This window comes from Crinia signifera, chromosome 8 (genome assembly GCF_055691185.1).
Source record: "Crinia signifera chromosome 8, ASM5569118v1, whole genome shotgun sequence".
Lineage (NCBI taxonomy): Eukaryota > Metazoa > Chordata > Amphibia > Anura > Myobatrachidae > Crinia > Crinia signifera.
The window spans coordinates 94,312,628-94,336,173 of NC_139224.1; the positions used below are offsets into that span (position 1 = coordinate 94,312,628).

General features: G+C 48.3%; 1 protein-coding gene across 12 annotated transcripts in view; it reads right to left on the reverse strand.

Moving 5' to 3' along the window:
- KCNT2 (potassium sodium-activated channel subfamily T member 2) overlaps positions 1-23,546 on the reverse strand; it is an 852,827-nt gene that overhangs the window by 449,236 nt on the left and 380,045 nt on the right. For 10 of the 12 annotated variants that reach the window (XM_083156802.1, XM_083156806.1, XM_083156799.1 and 7 more), the window contains one exon: positions 4,549-4,643. In XM_083156802.1, the coding sequence (XP_083012928.1) occupies positions 4,549-4,643 (95 nt within the window). Of the gene's footprint in view, positions 1-4,548; positions 4,644-17,254; positions 17,452-23,546 lie in introns of those variants that run through there. The other 2 variants (XM_083156804.1, XM_083156805.1) reach the window with 2 other exon arrangements.

Below are 23,546 nucleotides of genomic sequence, written 5' to 3' on the forward strand. Positions count from 1 at the left end.
GTAAAGGATGTAAGCCATATTGAAATCCTCATTTCAGTGTTCAAGCCAGTATTCAATGTTTTTATTCACTATGTGCAGCAAATCCAATTTAGGATTCGCTGCACATTAGCCTGGTTCTGGAGGGCTGGAGGATTCGCAGCCAGCCCTCCCTCTCCCCCAATTCAATGCGTCAGGGGCTTGCTGCCCCTGATGGCGAATTTTAACCCCACCCGGCAAATGCCGCAGGGAGCCATGGGGGCGGCGGAAGGCAGGAAGATGGAAGCCTCCATTCCTGTGCCGGACGCTGTGTGGGGGAGATGGGGGGCTGGCGGGGACACAGGCAGCAGAAGCTGCCTCCCCGTGAGACTGGGCAGGTGGGGAGCTGCAGGGAGCACACACATGAACCCAAATAGCATTCCCCTTCACATAACAAAATTACTGATTTTTTACACCAAAAAAAATCTTACTGATTATCTTTTTTCAATGAAAAGATTCACTGCAGAGCAAGAAAACAGCCCAATTCGCCGAAAAAAAGGTGAATCCAGAGCATTGAATACTGCCCTATGAAGGGTAGATTCAGTTATGTGGTGATGAGCAGAATTCACTTCTGTTGGTCCTGATATTCTATGATTCTAAGCCACAAACACTGGTTTTGACGATTACATACTGTAGGTCATAAATGATTTAAATTGGTCCTGGGCTAGAAACGCAAGTCACCCCTATGAATGTCCCAAGACACCCTTGGGTGCAATGTACACAATTTGGGAACCACTGATCTAGCATATGAATACGCAGTGTAATAAGGTGTGGTTGGAATCCCAAGAAACTTAACAGTGCAGAATACTATAATTGAGCATCAACTGCTTTTTTGAGTTTTGTAGTGCAACACTTACTGTATATACTGTAATAAAATGACCACTGATGTCAATTAATTTATCACATTGGAGCACACCTGCATGTCAGATGTCATTGTCACTGATTACTTTCAGAGCATGCACGTATGGTGTATTAGGAAAGACCTGCTCACCCAGCACAGGAAACTCTTCTGGCAATTGGACACCTGCTTTGTGAATGCAACACAGGTAGGAGAGACAGAGAGTAAGGGCCATAAGACAGGAGAGACAAAGACTGAGGGCAAAATAGAAAGGACTAAACAGCAATGAGGGGAAGGAAAGAAAAAGTCTAAGTATCGGGAGAGAAAGAGACTTCAAGGCAACTACGAGCAGGAAAGAAATAAACTTGAATGACCAGAGTAAAGTCGAGTGGTAAGGAGGGGTAGGTAAGAAATAGATCGAGGAGCATGCAGGGAAAGGAGATCAAACACAGACACAAAAACACATAGTAAAAAATACAATATTGGAAACTTTTCATTTATAGTATTGTAAGCTATAGTTTGCAGAATACATACTGGGGCAGATGTATGAAGATGTTAACACAACAGCCAGTTGGCTCCTAACTATGAAGTTACAGGATGGGTTTGAAAAATGACAGGTATGAGCTGTTTGGCTGGTGAGTTATCACCGGCTACTTCATCACTTCACAAAGTTTAATAAATCTGCCCACAGTTCTTTATTGAGCAGTGGGAATAGTTATACATATTAGGTAAATTAGCCATTTTCAACAAGTGTAATTTCAACTTCTAAACATGGATAACAACCTGTAGGCAATAACATTTATGGTTCCATGATTCAGTCAACAAGTTCCTCAGATTAATTGCCCTCACACAACTCTACCAGATTCAACCCCAGTGCCATAAACATGCGTCCTGGGAACTTGGAAGCAGCATTGGATTATTGTCAAGCTCCAATTAGGTCAATGCAACTAAAGCCATTGTTTCCCCCTCCCTGCAGTGATAATGTGTATTACAGTGCAGTGCCTGAAACCTGACATTAGAAGAGGAAAGGGGGCTGTCAATCAGTGGGATCAACTGGAGAATTCCCCTGTGTCCCTGTGGGTCAGTCCAACCGTTATTGCCATTTTCAGATTGTCTACCCAAAACATCAACCTGCATTATATTAAATGTATGTTAGATTTAAAAACTTTGGTGACTGCCCATTTGCTTGCTTTACTCAAATTTTGGTATATATAAATCTGGATCGTATTTAATGTTGCAGCAGGGAGCACCCCAGTCTATCATATATATTATATTATCAGATCAAAAAAGTGTCTTTAAAGCAGACCTCAAATTTATAACTTTAATTAAACTTTGACTTATAATTGTACTGTATCATGTACAAATTGGTGTAATATGACAAAACATATGTTTCCATTGTGGCGCTTCTTTCTTTGCATAGCCTTCTCCTCAATATACAGTACACAGCAAATACACCAAAATAATCACCAGACAAATCCTCCAAGAGTATATGGGAAGAGGGGGGCCCTAGACCAAATGTACAGTATGCTAACAACCTCATAAATGAATTATAAAAGGAATACATGTTAGCAGTAATGAGTGCATAGTGCACCTGCAAACCCCCTCTGCCTTGCAAATCCTCCAAGAGTGCCATCTTGAAACTCGCTCACTGCATAAAAGTTTAAGGTCATTTAATGAGTGGCCAATGGGTGGCTGTTTTACCAATCTTGTCTGATTAGGTCTAGTATTTTAGCTGTTTTCTGGTCAACTAAATGTGGCATTGCAAACCGTTGGTTGATACCATTCACCATGTGTTCTTTCCATGGATTCTGGTTCAAAAATTGTTGACTTAAAATAATGTGGTTTGTTGGAAAGTTTTGCTTCAGTAAATGTCACAAACTAAATAAAAAATTATTACTGCTGGCCTAATTGATTCAACAGACCAGCCTCAGCCCTCATCAGTACTGTAGTGTAACAATAGCTCATGGCATTACTGGGACCACAGTGATTGGGCACTTCAAAAGCAGGAATGCTGGCAGCTGCAGTACAGCCCCAACTCACAATAGTCATTGCTCTGCTCCCAGCCTCCTATTCACTGCATATATATATATATATATATTTGTGGGTGAATGGCACTCCCAATCCACTTGCCAGTTAAATGGTGGGCTATCATCCCAAGCTCCAAGTCCATACAAAGCAGTCCTGGGCCACCAATAGAATTTGCAAATCAAGGAGAATACACCAAACTTTTCTTGAAAGGGTAAAAAGGTAATCTTTATCTTACGTCATCATGTCATCATATATTGTATGTCGACGTTTTGGGCAATACAATGCTCTTCCTCAAGACAAGCCACCAGAGGCACCAAGCCACCTGCTGCCTCCTGTGCCTCTGGTGGCTTGTCTTGAGGAAGGGCATTGTATTGCCCGAAACGTCGACATACAATATATGATGACATGATGACGTAAGATAAAGATTACCTTTTTACCCTTTCAAGAAAAGTCTGGTGAGTTCTCCTTGATTTGCAAATTATATATATATATATATATATATATATATATATATATATATATATATACATACAGTATATATATAAAAAGAGAGAGAGCACATATATTTCAGAACTCGGCCAGAGAAGAGATATTGAAAGCTTTTTAATTAACTGATTTAAACTCTCAGGGAAGAAGAGGTGCCCTCTTGGGAGCAGAAGCCTGGCGGCAGATGACTCCATTGTCTCCCAGATTTCTGCCTCTGTATGGGACTGTGACTAGCCTGCAGCCCCATGTTTTCCTATGACAGCACATGCATGTCATAGTCCACAGGCACACTTGCTACACCAGCATTGCTACATTAAAGCCGCTTAGCGGCAAATCTGGACAAGGCTACACCTGTAATTAGTAAGAGACAGAATATGATGTTTTGGTGATTAAAAAAATATATATAACTAGGTGATTCATCATGCCCTACGGGCGCTCTACACACCGTCCTAAGGGGCTCCGCCCCCTTTAACCAGGGGACGCATTTATTGCATGAAATATGGTTTGAGGACGCGATCTGGCCATGCTGTGGATGGCTTTCTCCCCTGTCAGTGCGCGTTCCTAGTTCAAGTCTATCTGGCGCTCTGTTGTTAGGGAGTGCCGGGGAGACCATGGTGGAGGTTCAGAAGTGGAACAGGCACGTTGTAGGCCCAGGTGCAACAGTTACACCCGGGAGCCAATTACCGATAAATGCCGCTCGCAGCTGATAAGGACATGCTCTAGCCACGCTGATTTTGCAGAACGAGGCACCTGGCAAAATTTTCCTGCCACCGGCCGGGACTTGGACACATCAGAAAGGGGTGCTGTACTGACGTCCCATAGAGAAGAAACGTTAGCTCAGAGCGACAACTACTGGCCGGACTGAGTGCTGCATGTGTATTTAACAGAATGCTATGATTTTATAAACACAGTATAAAAACCATTACAATTACTACAATCTTTCAGAGCACTAACAATAAGAAACACTAACAAGATAATACATAAAGATATAAAAAAAGCACAAAGCATTTGTTAAATCTGAAGTTAGCTAATAAATTGAAGCAATCATTTATTTTTATTTATTTTTTTAGAAAAAATAACTTAATTATAAGTATAATAATATAGAATGCAGGATTTCAATGTGTTCAATAAACATGTAACATGAATATAAAATAAATTAAAAGAAAATGTAACTGACTTACCAAGTAAAGATAAGACATAATAATGTAGATATCAAAATTAGAACTTGATTAAACATTGCTGACTGTGTTCGTTGTATTGCTCTGTGAAGATCATTCTAAATCAAGCCAAAAGAAAGGAAACATAATTGCAATATCTGTACATCGATAACTACACTGTAATTAGCAACTTAACGGTGTATCGTTACACAATAAACAGGAATTACACAAACAATTTGAATGAAATTACACAACCATACACAGGCCACAATCAATTAATTTAGGTAAAACCCCAAAATGTGGGTACTTTGGAGTAGATACCAGGAAAGAGGGGGTGTATAAATGAGATGCATAAAGTTTCCACTAACTGAAAAAAAGTCAGCTAGGATTAAGGAGTGTATCAATCTATGTCTGTGATCTCTTCCACGGTAGAAATCTAGGTCTCAGATGTATGCAACATTCATTTCTTATACTTTGTTTTTCTCCCTTTTATGTCTACATATATTGCAATATAAATATTGTACCCATATTTGTAATATATTTACTATAAACCTTGAAAACATTTTTGCATTAAACACATTTAAAGCTAACTTAGGGGGATATGCAATTTTCCGCCGCTATTTCCGACGTGGGAAATAGCGGTGGCTCCCTATTCAATGCTGTCATTAACGACAGCATTAATGTGGGATGACGGCAGGACGGGCCCGACTTCAGAAGCTGTCGGGCCTGTTCTGCCGATAACGGCCATGGATTGTTGTTATCTGGGCCGCAGATCGGCAATCCACAGCCGTTTTCACGGCCAGGCCCCCTTTGCGCCCATTGAATCCCGTCTGTCGTTATGCGGTCGATCTAACCGCAAACGGGCCTGGATCACGGCTGTTGGCGGGTATCAACAGCCGTGATCCAACATTGCATACCCCCCCTTAATCTCTGTGTTTCTTGTTGAACTTGAGCCTATGGGGTCAGTGCTACATAACTATGTAACTAAGTTTCATATATTAATATTTGTGCAATGACCATAAGGACAACACATTATTTTCCTTTGTGGTGGCAGTGAGATTTTGTATATTTCCTGAATCATTGAAGTGTGCAATCATCACAGCCCAACTGTCTTAAGGTTCATACACATGGGGTGATTTCAGCCCCATTTCTAAGCGATCTGAATAGATCCTAAATATTGATCCCTGCTCTTGCTCAGTGATGTTCTTCGCCAAGTTAATACAGTTGACCCTGAGTACCTTTAGAAGAGGGTCCCTTATAATGTTCAATCGAGCCACCTTAGAACTCCATTTTTAAGTTGCTACTACTCTCATTCCTCAATCACTGGAAAAGATTCTAGTGCTATTGTTTCAGTGAATTACTTAAATTAAGACAATTTGGATACAGTGATAGTTAATGGTCGTGTTCTGGTGACACGTATATTTAATTTTAGATATGGGAGGTGGGAGTCTCTATCTTGAAATAAAGATCACAAAGACTCCAGTTTATTCTAAAGCAGCATACTTGTCTAATTTCATTGATATTATTTCTTCCTAATTGCCTAGTGTCCAAAGGGTTTTACTGATTGGGGAGTAATATAACTGAACCTATTATATTTCTAAACTATAATTGAAGCCAGTTCTGTCTTGCAGTCCCAGCTCCAACTACAGAAAAAAATGCGAAACCTGACAGTATTATTGTTGTTATTTGATGTATTGTACACAATGGCTTGGATATTAGACATTTTTATTAATGATTCTTTTTATTATATCACTTTTTTTATATTTTAATTTTGTGTCAGTCAAAAAAAAACATTTTGTGCACCACACTAAAGCCCATATACTTATTAAATTTGGGCTGATTTCACCCAATTCAGATGGATCAGGCTAAGAACTTGGCCCAAATCAGATGTGTTTGACATCCTCTCCGACCTGATGAGCAGTCCCATGCACACTGGATCGGAGTGGAGTGGTCGGACAGGCTGCACATAAAATTTATCAGATCGGACCCATCAGTAGCACATTGTGTTTGGTCCAATCCAGTGAAGCACCCCTGGCACACACTTATGTGTAGTGGAGGGGGGCAGGCAGCGTGGTCCGTGCGGCGGGCAGCTGGCTGTGGGCAGCATGGTCATTGGGGAGGTGCAGTGTTGTCTGGGCGGCAGCGTTGGAGAGGGGGCTGGGAAATAGCAGCGGCATTTGCCAGGAGGCAGGGTGGGAAGTGGCTGGTGAAATTTAAAAAATATTTTGAAAATATTGGGCCGGAGACACTGATTGGCTGAGAGAATTCTCTCAGCCAATCAGATGGGGGCCCACTGATTTGCTGAGAGAATTCTCTCAGCCAATAACTGTCTGTCAGTCTTTTCAGAATATCTTTTCAAATTCACCAGCCACTTCCCGCCCCGCCTCCTGACAAATGCCATAACTAGCTGCCAGCCACTGCTCCGACCCTGCTGCCTGGACCCCCCATGGCCAAACATCGCTGCCCGCCACAGCAACCCTGCTGCCCGCCGCTGCCATCTTCCCTGGAGGTTTTTCACATGCAATTTATTGCATGTAAAAATGGCCAAATCGCATGTAAAAATGGGCAAAAATGGCCAAATCAAGTGCCAAATCATTAGAAAGCCCTCCCAGGGAGCTCAAAGGCCAAATTGGTGTATGGGGGCCTCAAGAATACTTTAGCTTATCTTTTTCTTTTGCCTATATGTACAGCACTATCCAAGCTAAATAGAAGTAACATCCTCTAGTAATAGTCTCATTGCTAGTGTACATTATTTGAGGAGCCTTTCTGAAAGAATTTAGAGTACTACAAAGTACAGTAGTAAAACAAAAAAAATGTCATTCTGGAAAGTATCAATAGAAAAGATTTGGAAAAGTCCCTTCACTGGCACTATAACAGATATATATATATATATATATATATATATATATATATATATATATATATATATATATATATATATATATATATATATATATATAAAGTCGCGCTGATGTCCGGCACTCCCTGCACTCAGAAGACTCTTGCCTGGGTGCCATCCAAGGTGGGATGCCCACCAAATATAGTAGAAGAATGGGTAAGGCGTCACTCCAGGGCTTAAAAGAATAAATACTGTTTCTAATAAGCCCTGGATTGACGCCTTACCCATTCTTCTACTATATATATATATATATATATATATATATATATATATATATTCCATTGACAAAAAACCTCACGGTTTCACATGTCCCATTAAGGCTTCTTACACATGATCTGGCATTTCAGAAACCTGTTGTAAATCTTCCACTCAAACGCCAAAAAGCAATGAAATTACGATCATTAAGGCTGACGCCTTAATGGACGTGTTCCTTGCGCAATACAGATATGGTACGCCATCACAGCCTGTGGGTAAGTGCAGATTCAGCACTCTCACAGAGTGAGATTGCTGTCACTCACACAATGGTGGAGCTGCTAATTCACAGATTTGTGTGCTCATTGGAATACACACATGCAGTCTATGCAACTGAAGGTCTGATCAGTTATGTGGTGCACTCATTCTAATACTGTAATTACCCGCAATCATCTAAAACTGTCTATACTGTACCTCCGAGTTACTATGGTGTTCATTCTAGCACCCGCCATCTTTGAAAACCCATGCAGTTCCTCTTCCCTGCCTGGGGTGTAGCTGTCTGCTGTAGTGCTTCTAGCACAGTGTGGTCTGTATATCAGCACTGCAAACCAGACCTTTGCTAGAAACACTACAGCAGACAGCAACACCCCAGACAGGGTAGAGGAACTGCATAGGTTTTAAAAGATAGCGGGTGCTAGAATAAACACTATTACTAGAGCTATCCCACTGAGGGTCCAACATCTTTCACACCCACTACATATATCCATTTAATTTAGTATTCACATGCAGTTACCAAAAACATCTTTCATAATTGCAAAACTATAATACTCCCAACTACTATGCATCTACACTTTCTTCTCCTATACGCCTTCATGCTGTTCTGTCTTCCCCGATACCTACTGCTGTGTGTATTGCCTCATCTGCACCAATGTGTCTTTCCCCATCTGTGCTGCCCTGTCTTTCCACACAGATGCCACTGTTTTCTTCTATCAGTGCCACTGGCTTCCCCTCTATTAGTGATACTCTGTCTCCCCCTCCATCCATGCTGCTCTGCCCGCCTCATCCATGACACAGTTTCCCTCCATCTGTGCTGCTCTGTTTTCCCTTTATCCCCTTTGCTCTGAACCCCCTCCCCCTTCAGTGCTGTCTTTCCTCCAACTGCTCCTCTGTTTCCCACCCAATCGCATCACTCTGTCTTACCTTCCCCAATCTGTGCCACTCTTTTCCACCCATCTGCTTTGTTAGTCCCCCATCAGTGCTGCTTAGCCTTCCTACCATCTACGCATTTCTATTGCTCACCATCCGCACCACACTGTCTCCTACCCCAATCAACACCACTTTTACCCCATCCTCTCGGCTCTGTTTACTGCTCAGACCTTCAGTTGCATAGACTGCATGTGTGTATTCCAATGAGCACACAAATCTGTGAATTAGCAGCTCCACCATTGTGTGAGTGACAGCAATCTCACTCTGTGAGAGTGCTGAATCTGCACTTACCCACAGGCTGTGATGGCGTACCATATCTGTATTGCGCAAGGAACACGTCCATTAAGGCGTCAGCCTTAATGATCGTAATTTCATTGCTTTTTGGCGTTTGAGTGGAAGATTTACAACAGGTTTCTGAAATGCCAGATCATGTGTAAGAAGCCTTAATGGGACATGTGAAACCGTGAGGTTTTTTGTCAATGGAATTTCATCGCTTTTTTTAAATTTATTTTTTGTTATTCAAAATAAAAATTTCAGTGTAAGAATAAATATTGGATTTTTAAAAATGTTTATCAATAACACACCCTTGGCAACGAGCATTACCACTGCCTACAAGCATTACAAACCCCTGACAAGGAGTATGACACCCGTCCCAGAGCATGAAAGCCCTGGCAATGAAGACACCCAGTGTGTAGAAGCTATATTGTAGGGCATAATGTATCACGGGCATTGCAGTGTGGGGCATATGGTACTGTATGGGGCTTAATATGGTGAAAAAATGTTCTTCCTGTGGTGGCAAAGGTCTGTTGGTGCAGGGCCAAAAACTGGGGTGTAAGGTAGTCTTCTCCGGTGAGGCCATGCCCATTTTAATGAGACCACGCCCCTTGCCTGGTGCAGAGATCAAATTACAAATGTATGGATAGGGTTAGGCTGCGAGTGTGTGTGTGTATGGACAGAGTTAGGCTATGGGTGTATGAATGGATAGGGTTAGGCTGTGTGTGTATATGGATAGAGTTAGGCAGCGGGTGTGTGTGTGTATAGAGTGTGTGCAGATAGGGTAGGCTTAATGTGTGTATTGATACTGTTAGGCTACATGTGTGTATGGACAGGGTTAGGCTACATGTGTGTGTGTTTGGCAACTGTTTTATAACCCTGCAAACATACATACACACACACACACAAACAGACTCAATGATGCCTATCCCTAGATATACATGACAGGTGTGGGTGTGTGAGTATGTATGTATGGATAGGGTTAGGCTACATATATGTGTGTGTGCGCGCGTCTGTATGAATGTATGGATAGGCTATGGGTGTGTGTGTGTGTGTACAGGGTTAGGATACAGGTGCCAGAGTCAATGATGCCTACCTATACATGACACGCTGACCCTACCAGGTCATGGAACTCCACCAGGCTGGGGGTTCCTCCCGGGGATGGCGACCAATCTGCTCCTTATATCTGACATGGTGGTTTCCCCTCCAGCAGCGAGTTCCAGGCAGCCGCTCCCCTCTTCCCCGGTGTCCGCAGATGCTGAGCGGGAACACAGAGCCAGGCCTCCCCCTTCTGGCATGGCAGTGGTGCGGTCTCCAGACTGCATCGCTGGAGTTAAGGGGGAGTGTTGATGGGGTGACCAGGGCAGCAGGCTCTCTGTGGATCTCTGCCTGGTGCAGCAATGGCCGCGGGAGGGCTACTGCGCATGTGCCTCCTCCCATGGACCTCCCTGCAAAGGACCATGGGTGGAGCTACACACGACTGTGCATGCTTAGCAGCCCTCCCGGGGCCATCTTGGTTTGTGCAATGATCAAATTTGTTTTTTGGGTACGATCAAATTCTGCTAAGAGAAATGTGACCTATTTTAGTCTAAAAAAAAAGGGAGGGAGGTAATGAGTCACACCATACTTCTGGTGCTACAGTATATTGAATAAAAATAATAACAGCCAAGGAAAGCCGCATATGACAACAAGCAAACCAGCTTGTAAGAAATAAAAGATAACAATTGGAAAGCTGTCAAAGTATTAGCAATTATACCTTTGATTAAAGTTAAAAATTAAATGTAATATAGGTCCCCCTTTTCAATAATGTCACAAGACTCAAATGTCAAATATCAAAAATATTTTATAAACATATAATAAAGTTATATACAAAAATATACATAAATCACATGTATGTAGTGGTAAAATAATGTAACGTAACTTAAGGTGCTAGCATTTCAATTAATAATAAAATAAATGAACGTAGCAGCAGCAGACCTCACTTGAAGCTCAGGCAGGATGGTGATGGAGCGTCGGAAGAGAGCTGGGTCATTGTCAGAGCCCACAGCATGTGCCCGCCGGCAGAGGAATCAGCACTGGTGCATCGCCGGGGGTGCGGGAGTAGGAGGGGGGTTTAGTTGAGGTCTGACAGAGCATGCAGTACTAGGGAGGAAGCCACAGCGAGAGACCGAGGCCTAGCCGGTTTGTGTTTATGCAGGACTGGGAGGAGAGAAGCACGAGAGCAGATGAAAGCTGCCGGTCACTGGTTGGCCGGGTGAGAGGTGCGGGCAGGAGGTGTGGGGGGAGAAGGCCGCAAGGGCCAGTGAGACACAATGGGCCAGTGAGAAGGGGACAGCATACACATGGGGTCACTGAGGGGAGGGGGGGGCAGCGTACACATGGGAGCACTGAGGGCGTTATAGGCTTGCGGGTGTATGGTTAGGGTAATATGCTGCGGGTGTGTGTCTGGTTAGGGTTATAGGCTGGGGGTGTGTATGGTTAGGGTTATAGGCTGCAGGGTGTGTATGGTTAGGGATATAGGCTGCGGGGTGTGTATGGTTAGGGTTATAGGCTGTTGGGTGTGTGTATGGTTAGGGTTATAGGCTGTGGGATGTGTGTATGGTTAGGTGGGGTGTGTGTATGGTGTGTGTGTATATGGTTAGGGTTATAGGCTGTGGGGTGTGTCTGTGTGTGTGGTTAAGGTTATAGGCTGCGGGGTGGGTGTATGGTTAGAGTTATAGGCTGTGTATGGTTAGGGTTATAGGCTGCTGGGTGTGTGTATGGTTAGGGTTATAGGCTGCGGGGTGTGTGTATGGTTAGGATTATAGGCTTCAGGGTGTATGTGTATGGTTAGGGTTATAGGCTGCAGGGTGTGTGTATGGTTAGGGTTATAGGCTGCGGGGTGTGTGTATGGTTAGGGTTATAGGCTGTGGGGTGTGTGTATGGTTAGGGTTATAGGCTGGGGTGTGTGTTATAGGCTGCGGTGTGTGTGTATGGTTAGGGTTATAGGGTGAGGGGGTGTATATGGTTAGGGTTATAGGCTGCGGGGTGTGTGCATGGTTAGGGTTATAGGCTGTGGGGTGAGTGTATGGTTAGGGTTATAGGGTGTGGGGTGTGTATGGTTAGGGTTATAGGCTGCGGGGTGTGTGTGTGTATGGTTAAGGTTATAGGCTGTGGGGTGTGTGTGTGTGTATGGTTAAGGTTATAGGCTGCGGGGTGGGTGTATGGTTAGAGTTATAGGCTGTGTATGGTTAGGGTTATAGGCTGCTGGGTGTGTGTATGGTTAGGGTTATAGGCTGCGGGGTGTGTGTATGGTTAGGATTATAGGCTTCAGGGTGTATGTGTATGATTAGGGTTATAGGCTGCGGGGTGTCTGTGTATGGTTAGGGTTATAGGCTGCAGGGTGTGTGTATGGTTAGGGTTATAGGCTGCGGGGTGTGTGTATGGTTAGGGTTATAAGCTGCAGGGTGTGTGTATGGTTAGGATTGTAGGCTTCAGGGTGTATGTGTATGGTTATGGTTATAGGCTGCGGGGTGTGTGTGTATGGTTAGGGTTATAAGCTGCAGGGTGTATGCGTGTGTATGGTTAGGGTTATAGGATGCGATGTGTGAATATGGTTAGGGTTGTATTCTGCGTGGTGTGTGTACAGTTAGGGTTATAGGGTGCGGGGAGGGTGTGCATGGTTAGGGTTATAGGCTGCGGGGTGAGTGTATGGTTAGGGTTATAGGCTGCAGGGTGTGTGTACAGTTAGGGTTATAGGGTGCGGGGAGGGTGTGCATGGTTAGGGTTATAGGCTGCGGGGTGAGTGTATGGTTAGGGTTATAGGCTGTGGGGTGAGTGTATGGTTAGGGTTATAGGGTGTGGGGTGTGTGTATGGTTAGGGTTATAGGCTGCGGGGTGTGTGTGTGTGTATGGTTAAGGTTATAGGCTGCAGAGTGTGTGTGTGGTTAAGGTTATAGGCTGCGGGGTGGGTGTATGGTTAGGGTTATAGGCTGCTGGGTGTGTGTATGGTTAGGGTTATAGGCTGCGGGGTGTGTGTATGGTTAGGGTTATAGGCTGCGGGGTGTGTGTATGGTTAGGATTGTAGGCTTCAGGGTGTATGTGTATGGTTAGGGTTATAGGCTGCGGGGTGTGTGTGTGTATGGTTAGGCTTATAGGCTGCAGGGTGTGTGTATGGTTAGGGTTATAAGCTGTGGGGTGTGTGTATGGTTAGGGTTATAGGCTGCGGGGTGTGTGTATGGTTAGGATTATATGCTGCGGGGTGTGTGTATGGTTAGGGTTATAGGCTGCGGGGTGTGTGTGTATGGTTAGGGTCATAGGCTGCGGTGTGTGGTTAGGGTTATAGGCTGCGGGGTGTGTGTATGGTTAGGGTTATAGGCTGCGGGGTGTGTATGGTTAGGATTATAGGCTGCGGGGGGGGGTGTGTGGTTAGGGTTATAGGCTTTGGCGTGTGTGTGTATGGTTAGGGTTATAGGCTGCGGGGTGTGTGTATGGTTAGGGTTATAGGCTGGGGGGGGGGGTAGGTGTATGGTTAGGGTCAGTGGCGGATTAGCCACGGGGTGATAGGGGCGGTTGCCCCGTGGCCCACACACATCTGGGGCCCCCACACCCGCCACCCCACTGCTGCGGTGGCAGGTCACGGGTGGCAGGCAGCGCGGTCTGGCAGCGCAGGGTGGGACTCCGCTGCTCAATTCACATACGCCACAGGAACCCCTGCCCGCCAGCGCTACCCACCCTGCTCTGCCAGATCTCGCTGCCTGTCACCCACCCTGACGCTGCCCAGGTACGGGGAAGGGGGGGGGGGGGGGGAGATGATGCCTACGTCTGGCGGAGGTGGGGGGGGGCCCCCAACAGACGTTTTTGTCCAGGGCCCCCACACACCTTAATCCGGCCCTGGTTAGGGTTATAGGCTGTGGGGTGTGTGTGTATGGTTAGGGTTATAGGCTGTGGGGTGTGTGTTTATGGTTAGGGTTATGGGCTGTGGGGTGTGTGTATGGTTAGGGTTATAGGCTGCGGAGAGGGTGTATGGTAAGGGTTATAGGCAGCGGGGTGTGTGTATGGTTAGGGTTATAGGCTGCGTGGGGGGGGTGTATGTTAGGGTTATAGGCTGCGGGGTGTGTGTGTGTGGTTAGGGTTATAGGTTAATGGGGTGTATGGTTAGGGATACAGGCTGCGGGGTGTGTGTATGGTTAGTGTTATAGGTTGTGGGGCGTGTGTATGGTTAGGGTAATTGGCTGCAGGAGGGGGGGGGTGTATGGTTAGGGTTATAGGCTGTGGGGTGTATGGTTAGGGTTATAGGCTGCGGGGGGTGTGCATGGTTAGGGTTATAGGCTGCAGGGGGTGTGCATGATTAGGCTTATAAGCTTCGGGGTGTGTGTGTGGTAGGGTTATAGGCTGCGGGGTGTGTGTGTATGGTTAGGGTTGTAGGCTGTGGGGTGTGTATGGTTAGGGTTCTAGGCTGCTGGGTGTGTATGGTTAGGGTTATAGGCTGCGGGGTGTGTGTGTATGGTTAGGGTTGTAGGCTGCGGGGTGTGTGTGTGTATGGTTAGGCTTATAGGCTGCAGGGTGTGTGTATGGTTAGGGTTATAAGCTGTGGGGTGTGTGTATGGTTAGGGTTATAGGCAGCGGGGTGTGTGTATGGTTAGGATTATATGCTGCGGTGTGTGTATGGTTAGGGTTATAGGCTGCGGGGTGTGTGTGTATGGTTAGGGTCATAGGCTGCGGTGTGTGGTTAGGGTTATAGGCTGCGGGGTGTGTGTATGGTTAGGGTTATAGGCTGCGGGGTGTGTATGGTTAGGATTATAGGCTGCGGGGGGGGGGGTGTGGTTAGGGTTATAGGCTTTGGCGTGTGTGTGTATGGTTAGGGTTATAGGCTGCGGGGTGTGTGTATGGTTAGGGTTATAGGCTGGGGGGGGGGTAGGTGTATGGTTAGGGTCAGTGGCGGATTAGCCACGGGGTGATAGGGGCGGTTGCCCCGTGGCCCACACACATCTGGGGCCCCCACACCCGCCACCCCACTGCTGCGGTGGCAGGTCACGGGTGGCAGGCAGCGCGGTCTGGCAGCGCAGGGTGGGACTCCGCTGCTCAATTCACATACGCCACAGGAACCCCTGCCCGCCAGCGCTACCCACCCTGCTCTGCCAGATCTTGCTGCCTGTCACCCACCCTGACGCTGCCCAGGTACGGGGAAGGGGGGGGGGGGGGAGATGATGCCTACGTCTGGCGGAGGTGGGGGGGGCCCCCAACAGACGTTTTTGTCCAGGGCCCCCACACACCTTAATCCGGCCCTGGTTAGGGTTATAGGCTGTGGGGTGTGTGTGTATGGTTAGGGTTATAGGCTGTGGGGTGTGTGTTTATGGTTAGGGTTATGGGCTGTGGGGTGTGTGTATGGTTAGGGTTATAGGCTGCGGAGAGGGTGTATTTATGGTTAGGGTTATAGGCAGCGGGGTGTGTGTATGGTTAGGGTTATAGGCTGCGTGGGGGGGGGTGTATGTTAAGGTTATAGGCTGCGGGGTGTGTGTGTGTGGTTAGGGTTATAGGTTAATGGGGTGTATGGTTAGGGATACAGGCTGCGGGGTGTGTGTATGGTTAGTGTTATAGGTTGTGGGGCGTGTGTATGGTTAGGGTAATTGGCTGCAGGAGGGGGGGGTGTATGGTTAGGGTTATAGGCTGTGGGGTGTATGGTTAGGGTTATAGGCTGCGGGGGGTGTGCATGGTTAGGGTTATAGGCTGCAGGGGGTGTGCATGATTAGGCTTATAAGCTTCGGGGTGTGTGTGTGGTAGGGTTATAGGCTGCGGGGTGTGTGTGTATGGTTAGGGTTGTAGGCTGTGGGGTGTGTATGGTTAGGGTTCTAGGCTGCTGGGTGTGTATGGTTAGGGTTATAGGCTGCGGGGTGTGTGTGTATGGTTAGGGTTGTAGGCTGCGGGGTGTGTATGGTTAGGGTTCTAGGCTGCTGGGTGTGTATGGTTAGGGTTATAGGCTGCGGTGTGTGTATAATGTTAGGGTTATAGGCTGCAGGGTGTGTGTGTATGGTTAGGGTTATAGCCTGCGGGGTGTGTGTATGGTTAGGGTTCTAGGCTGCGGGTGTGTGTATGGTTAGGGTTATAGGCTGCGGGGTGTGTGTGTGTATGGTTAGGGGTATAGGCTGCGGGGTGTGTGTGTATGGTTAGGGTTATAGGCTGCGGGGTGTGTGTGTATGGTTAGGGTTATAGGCTGAGGGGTGTGTGTATGGTTAGTGTTATAGGCTGTGTTGTGTGTGTATGGTTAGGCTAATAGGCTGCAGAGGGGGGGGGAGGAGGTGTATGGTTAGGGTTACAGGCTGCGGGGTGTGTGTAGGTTAGGGTTATAGGCTGCGGGGTGTGTGTGTATGGTTAGGGTTATATGCTGTGGGGTGTGTGTGTATGGTTAGGGTTACAGGCTGCGGGGTGTGTGTAGGTTAGGGTTATAGGCTGCGGGGTGTGTATATGGTTAGGGTTATAGGCTGCGGGGGGTGTGTATGGTTAGGGTTATAGGCTGTGGGGTGTGTGTGATTAGTGTTATAGGCTGAAGCAGGATGTATGGTTAGGCTGCGGAGGTGAGTGTATGTTAGGTTTAGGCTGTTGGGATGGGGATGTGTGGGGTTAGGCTGCAGGTGGGAGGAGAATGTTTGGGTTGTGGGGGGTGTATACACATGGTTAGTCTATGGAGGTATGTATAGGTAGAGTTAGGCTGCTGGGGATAGGGGTGTATAGTTAAAGTTAGGCTGGTGGGGAGCAGGATGTATAGTTAGTGTTAGGCTGGTGGGGAGTGGGATGTATTGTTAGTGTTAGACTGCAGGGAGCGGGATGTTTAGTGAGTGTTAGACTGCAGGGAGCGGGATGTATAGTTAGTGTTAGGCTGGTGGGGAGCGGGATGTATAGTTAGTGTTAGGCTGGTGGGGAGTGGGATGTATAGTTAGTGTTAGGCTGCAGGGGACCGGGGGTGTATAGTTAGTGTTAGGCTGGTGGGGGGTGGGATGTATAGTTATAGTTATGCCGTGGGGGTATATAGTTAGAGTTAGGCTGGGGGGATAGTGTTAGCATACCTTCCAACTGTCCCGTGGTGGTTGTTGGGAGACAGCCGGGCACGCGAGTTGTCCCTCTAAATGGCAGGCTTGGGGAGGTATGGTGTTAGGCTTCAGGGTGTATGTAGTAGCTACTAACCTGGCCCACTGTGCTTCAAAGGAGGCTGCTTTTGGGGGACACTCTGGGGATTCACCTCTCTGCAACTCTTCATTCATCCTGTTCCCTGCAGCCTTCTTCCTGCTCCTAGGCTCTTCAGTGCACTCTCCTGAGCTTCATAACCTTCTGCTGCTGGCACCGTGCGGTTCTCCTCTTCTGTTCCCCTCCAGCAGCCAGCACCGGGACTGGAATGGCACAGAGCAGGGTAACCCATGTCCTGTGCAGGAGGAGAGACATTGAATAAATCATGATGACTTGCGCCTTGCACGCAAATCTGCGTACCTCCCCCCTGGAACAGTATACACACGGGAGGTGGGACAACGTACAAGGGGGTGTGTGTGTGTGTTTACAGCGTACACACGGGGGGGGGGTGTTTTGGGGCGACAGCGTACACATGGGGGTGTTTACAGCGTACACACGGGGTGTGTGTTTACAGCGTACACACATGGGGGGGTTGGGGCGACAGTGTACACACGGGGGGGGAGACAGCATACACACGGCAGGAGGGGGGACATGCGTACACACGGCGGGGGGGGACATGCGTACACACGGCGGGAGGGGGCATGCGTACACACGGCAGAGGGGACATGCGTACACACGGCGGAGACATGCGTACACACTATGGGGGGACATGTGTACACACGGCGGGTGGGGGACACATGCGTACACACGGCTCGGGGGGAACACATGCATACACACGGCGTGGGGGGGACACATGCATACACATGGCGGGGGGACATGTGTACACACGGCGGGGGGGCACAGCGTACACACTGCGGGGGGGACAGCGTACACACGGCGAGGGGGGGACAACATACACACGGCAGGGGGGGCGGGGGGGTCAGCTTACACATGGCAGGGGGCCAGTGTACACAAGGCAGGGGGGCCAGCATACACAAGGCGGGGGGGACAGCATACACACGGCGGGGAGACAGCATACACACGGGGGGGGCAGCGTACACACGGGGGGGGGGCACACAGCGTACACACGGGGGGGCAGAGCGTACACATGGGGGGCACAGCTTTAATAAGTTCTATTGGGGTGATGGGAGATAGCGGGGAGAACCTATCCACATAGAAAACAGCTGATCAGTGCTGGGGAGAACGCAGAGTGCTACATAGGGGGGGGGGGGTAGACACAGCAGAGACAATGGGGGTGCACTACATGGCACAGCACACGCCGGGTGACTGGATCCCCTGTTTGCCTGTGTGGGAGTCCTGAGGGGTCATTACTCAGATGCCGCCGGGGCTTCTTATCTGGCCCCACAGCCAGGGAGAGCCAGGAGGTGGGGCCAGGAGCCGCCCCCTCTCCTACAGCCTATCAGCCGGCAATGGCACGGGGGCACCCCATCCAGGCAGCCCCGCGGCTCCAGCATCACTCACCATTGATATGCCGGCCGGTAGAAGTTTGCAGAGAGCGGTGTGTGGAGCCCACGGTTCTGCCCCAGCTGCCACCTCCCCCACACGCAGACTGCCCATACACACATGTATACAGGCAAACATACTGCCCAAACACACAAATGGATTGTAACCTGCTCTCTCTACACACACACTAATGGATGGTCTCCTCCCCACATTGAGACTGAAGATTGCCCATACATACCTATACACATACAAACACTTGAATTGCAGAGTGCTGCCTCCCCAAATCAAACACACAACCACAGACTAATGACTGTTACATACACAAACACATTCAGACTACTGATTGCCCATACAGACAATGAGCTGCTTCCATCCCAATCACACACTTGAAGTGCTGCCTGTCTTCTCTCCCACACCCCAAACACATATTAACCTTGTTGAATCTGCCGACCGACTGTGGCTGACCACACTCGGGGTAGATTTATTAAGCTCGGTGAAGTGATAAAGTGTCTGTTTTTTTATCACATCCAATCAGCTCCAAACTGTGAAGTTACAGGCTTGGTTTGAAAAATTACAGTTAGGAGCTGATTGGCCTGTGATAAAAACTAGACACTTTATCACTTCACCGAGCTTAATAAATCTACCCCTGAGTCCGAGAAGGCAGAGATGGCGGGGACTGGATGTTGTGCAATTGCAGGGGAGGAGCTGCTGAAAATAGATATTCACACACTAGCCGCTCTCCCTTGACCACCTTCCTGCATCAAGTGCGCGCTGTGCTGTGCTCTGTGTCAAAGTCTGGGGTGTGTATGGACGGCACCCCGGCACCACTGCTTGTGCGGTCTATAATAGTCTCCGAGGCCTCAGCAGGAATGAATGGGCGGACATGGCGGTATACTGCCATTCATTCCTGCTGCTGCCTCGGAGCCTATTATAGACCAGACTCAGACCACACAAGCAGCGGGGGCACAGTCCCCGGCTCAGGTCACAAGGTGCAGGGGGATGAGCTGCTGAAAATAGATATGCACAGTCAGTCACACTAGCAGCTTTCCATTGACCACCTTCCTGCATCTAGTGCACAATGTGTGCTGTGCTCTGTCTGACACTGCCGCTGGAGCCCCATGCTGTCTCCGACAGGGATCTCCAGCGGGGAGCGGGGCAGGGGTGAGTATGGACGGCACCCTGGCCCCACTGCAGATGCGGTCTGAGAGTGTGGTATATAATAGTCTCCGAGGCAGCAACAGGAATGAATGGGCGGACATCGCAATATACTGCCGCCGCGTCCTCCCATTCATTCCTGCTGCTGCTGCCTCGGAGCCTATTATGGACCACACTCAAACTGCACAAGCAGCGGGGCTGGGGTGCTGTCCATACACAGTCCCCAGGTCTTCTGGACACACGGTGAAGGGGGATGAGAAGCTAATGGGGCGGGGATGGAGAGCGCACGTACCTACAGGAGCAGGGGCATAACTAGAACTTTGCGGGCCCCATAGCAAAATTTTGAGGCAGGCAGGTGTAGCAGGAGGGGGGGGGGGACTCTCTTACCCAGTGTTGGTGGCTTCGCAAAGGGCAGCTCTGTTTGCAAGAGCTGTCCTTTGTGATACAAATTGCAAATGTTAATACATATGCGATGCGGGGCGGGATGTATTTTGCAATCATAATACAAGCGAAAAAGACAGGATTGGAGAGAAAAATAGAGGGGAGAGTGAGAGAGAGGCAGGGGGATAGAGGTAGAGAGGGGGGAGGGAATGAGGGAGGGGGGTAAGAGAGGGGAGTAAAGGGGTGTGAGGGGAGGGAGAGCAGGGGTTTCTCTATTGTTGTGAGGTTGCATGTGTGCAATTATAAGAGGTGAAAATGAGATGGAATGCATGCACATTCCACAATGACACACACATACTAGACCATGAACGCCCCCACCCCTGCTGTAGCAGGTCTTGTTCTTACCTGTGGTCTCCTCTGCCCAGCACGTCTTGTGTGCGCAGCCTGCACCTTGGAGCGTCTCCTGGGACCCAGCGCCAGATCCAGCAGTGGTGTGACATACTCCTCTGCCCCGTTGCTGCAGGGTCTCATGTGCGCAGCCTGTACCTTGTCATCGGCGCTGGAGCCTGGGCCATCTTAAGAGCATTAGGGGCCCCCAGGCAAAGCAGTTTGGTGGGGCCCTTAATATATATATATATATATATATGTATATATATATATATCCACACAGTCCCGTCTTCAGGTGATGCAGTTCAACTGTCGGCGGTCGGAATCCCGGCGTTCAAAATCCCGACCGCCGAAATCCCAACACTTTCTCCCTCCGTGGGTGTCCACGACAGAGGGAGAATAAATTAGGGTACTCTTTACCTAGCACGCCGCCCATCGCATGCGATGCGACCGACGCGATGACCGCGATTTTACATAGGGAAAAATGTTAAATGGCCCAACTGACCCAATTTTACATAGGGAACAATGTTAAATGGCCCACAGACCCCAAATAGCCACCCTGAAGTGTGAAATGCCCCCCCCCCAATTGTTAACGCCACCCCACGATCAACGTGAACCCGAAGCGTGGCGAGCGCAGCGAGCCTGCGAGGGGCGGCGGTACGCGTCCTCCGACCTTTTCATACCCCCACTATCCACGTCGGCGTGGAGTTGAGAATAGAAAGTGTGGCGAGCAGACGCGGATACCTTCACAGGTATCCGCGTCCCCTCGCGGGCTTCACAGGTATACGCGGCCGCTCGCCACGCTTCGGGCTCGGTGGCTCGCTGCGCTCGCCACACTTTCTATTCTCAACTCCACGCCGACGTGGATAGTGGGGGTATGAAAAGGTCGGAGGACGCGTACCGCTGCGCTCGCCACGCTTCGGGTTCACGTTGATCGTGGGGTGGCGTTAACAATTGGGGGGGCCATTTCACACTTCAGGGTGGCTATTTAGGGTCCGTGGGCCATTTAACATTGTTCCCTATGTAAAATCGCGGTCATCGCGTCGGTCGCATCGCATGCGATTTTTTGGCCGCATACGATGCGACCGACGCGATTTTTTTACCTTGCGATGCCTATGATCAAAATCGTGGGCGCCGTGCTAGGTAAAGAGTACCTAAATTAGTGTGCCTAGCGTAGCGAGGCACCGGGGCACCGGGCCCGCAGGGGGGGGGGGGGGTCGATTTCATATCAATCCCGACCTCAGGATATTAGCCTTAATAATAAATGTGCATCACAAGTACAATATACACACAGATATATATATATATACACACACACACATTTATTTACTGCAGGGGCGTAACTAGAACTTCACTGGTCCCATAGCAAAATATTAAAAGGTGCCCCCTGCTACAATGCCCTTTAAGGGAGCAAAAGAGAGAACGAGGGGAGTGAGAGAGAATAGAGTGGGTGTCATTGAAGGAGAGATGGGATGTCAGGTAGAAAAATTAAAGGGACAGTGTCAGGGCGAGAGACAGACAGACAGAGTGAGGGGACATAGAGTCAGTAAAAGAGAGGTAGAGACAGTGTCAGGGAGGGGAAGAAAGAGAGAGACAATGTCAGGTAAAGAGAGTGCGTGTCAGAGAGGAGAATAAGCATCAGGAACAGAAAGAGGGAGAGAGGATGAGAAAGTGTCAAAGAGAGAGGGGGCAGACTGTGTCACAAAGCACTAAGCTGAAAATAATATCATGTTTGATGAAAGGTAAGAGAACGCCCATATACATATATATATATCTGCTCCACATTATAGCACCCCCACAATGTTGCCCGCTGTTAGCACCATCAGAACTCTCCTGACACACACACACACTCCCTTCTTTGTTCAGATAGAAAGCCGCCACTACCAATCACACAACCATCTCTCCCTCTCCCCTCTTTCTTCCCTGTCCAATCCCATCAGCTCACCTGGGCTCATGGGCAGCACTGCATCTTATCTTGGTGGCTCCTCTCTCCCTGTGTGGCATGTAAAGTGCAGCGCACTCAGGGGCATGGGGGAGATCCATACAGCTTTGGCACAGTTAATAATAGAGCATATATACAGCAGAGCAACTGTAGTGGATACCATAAGCCCAGCACCGCTGACAGGGTTATTTAATAGAGCCTATCACAGGCTCTATTAAATAACCCTGTCAGCGGTGCCGGGCTCATGGTGTCCACTACAGTTGGTCTGCTGCAAATATGCTTTTGCATAAGTGCTATCAGCGGAGGAGTAGAAGGGGTCTGCGGCCATTGGAGGCAGACTACCGAGGGTGCAGGGGGACCGGCGCCACTGCTTACCAGTCCGTTCCCCACATACAGGGCTCCAGAGCCCTGTTCGCGGTAAGTCCCGCACCCGAACTTCCGGGTTTCCCGATGTGCGCACCTGCGCCTGCCCTGCCCCTCTTACGTGTGACACCAGCGATGGGGGGGGGGGGGGTACTCCTCTGCCTCGGAGCCTTGGGTCTCCCTCTCAGGGGCTGGCTGGCAAATTTTAGCCTGGGGGGCAAAGTCGGAGCACTGGCCTATAATATACATCCGATCCTTTAATTAGTACAGTAGCAGACAGTCTAGCATGGCCGCCACCACTGCACAGTAACCATAGTGGCAGGTGAGCCTACTGATATGTGAAACATGATAAGACAAAAAAGTGCGCTTACTGTTTTTAAAGAAACATCTGCATGATTTCCTTAACCATATAATATGACCGGAAAATCATTAGATGTCTGCAGATATCATCAAAATGATCTTCTGTATATTATCTGCTATTACACACAGAGATTCAATGTAAGTGTAAAATAGTGCTTTTTATAGTACCTTTAAAACTTAGGGCGAGATTAACTAAGCATAGAAAAGTGATAAAATGGGGAGTGATAAACCAATCAACAACTAGCTCTTATTTTTAAAACACAGCCTGTAGAATGACAGTTAGGATCTGATTGGCTGGTGGTTTACCACTCTCAATTTTAT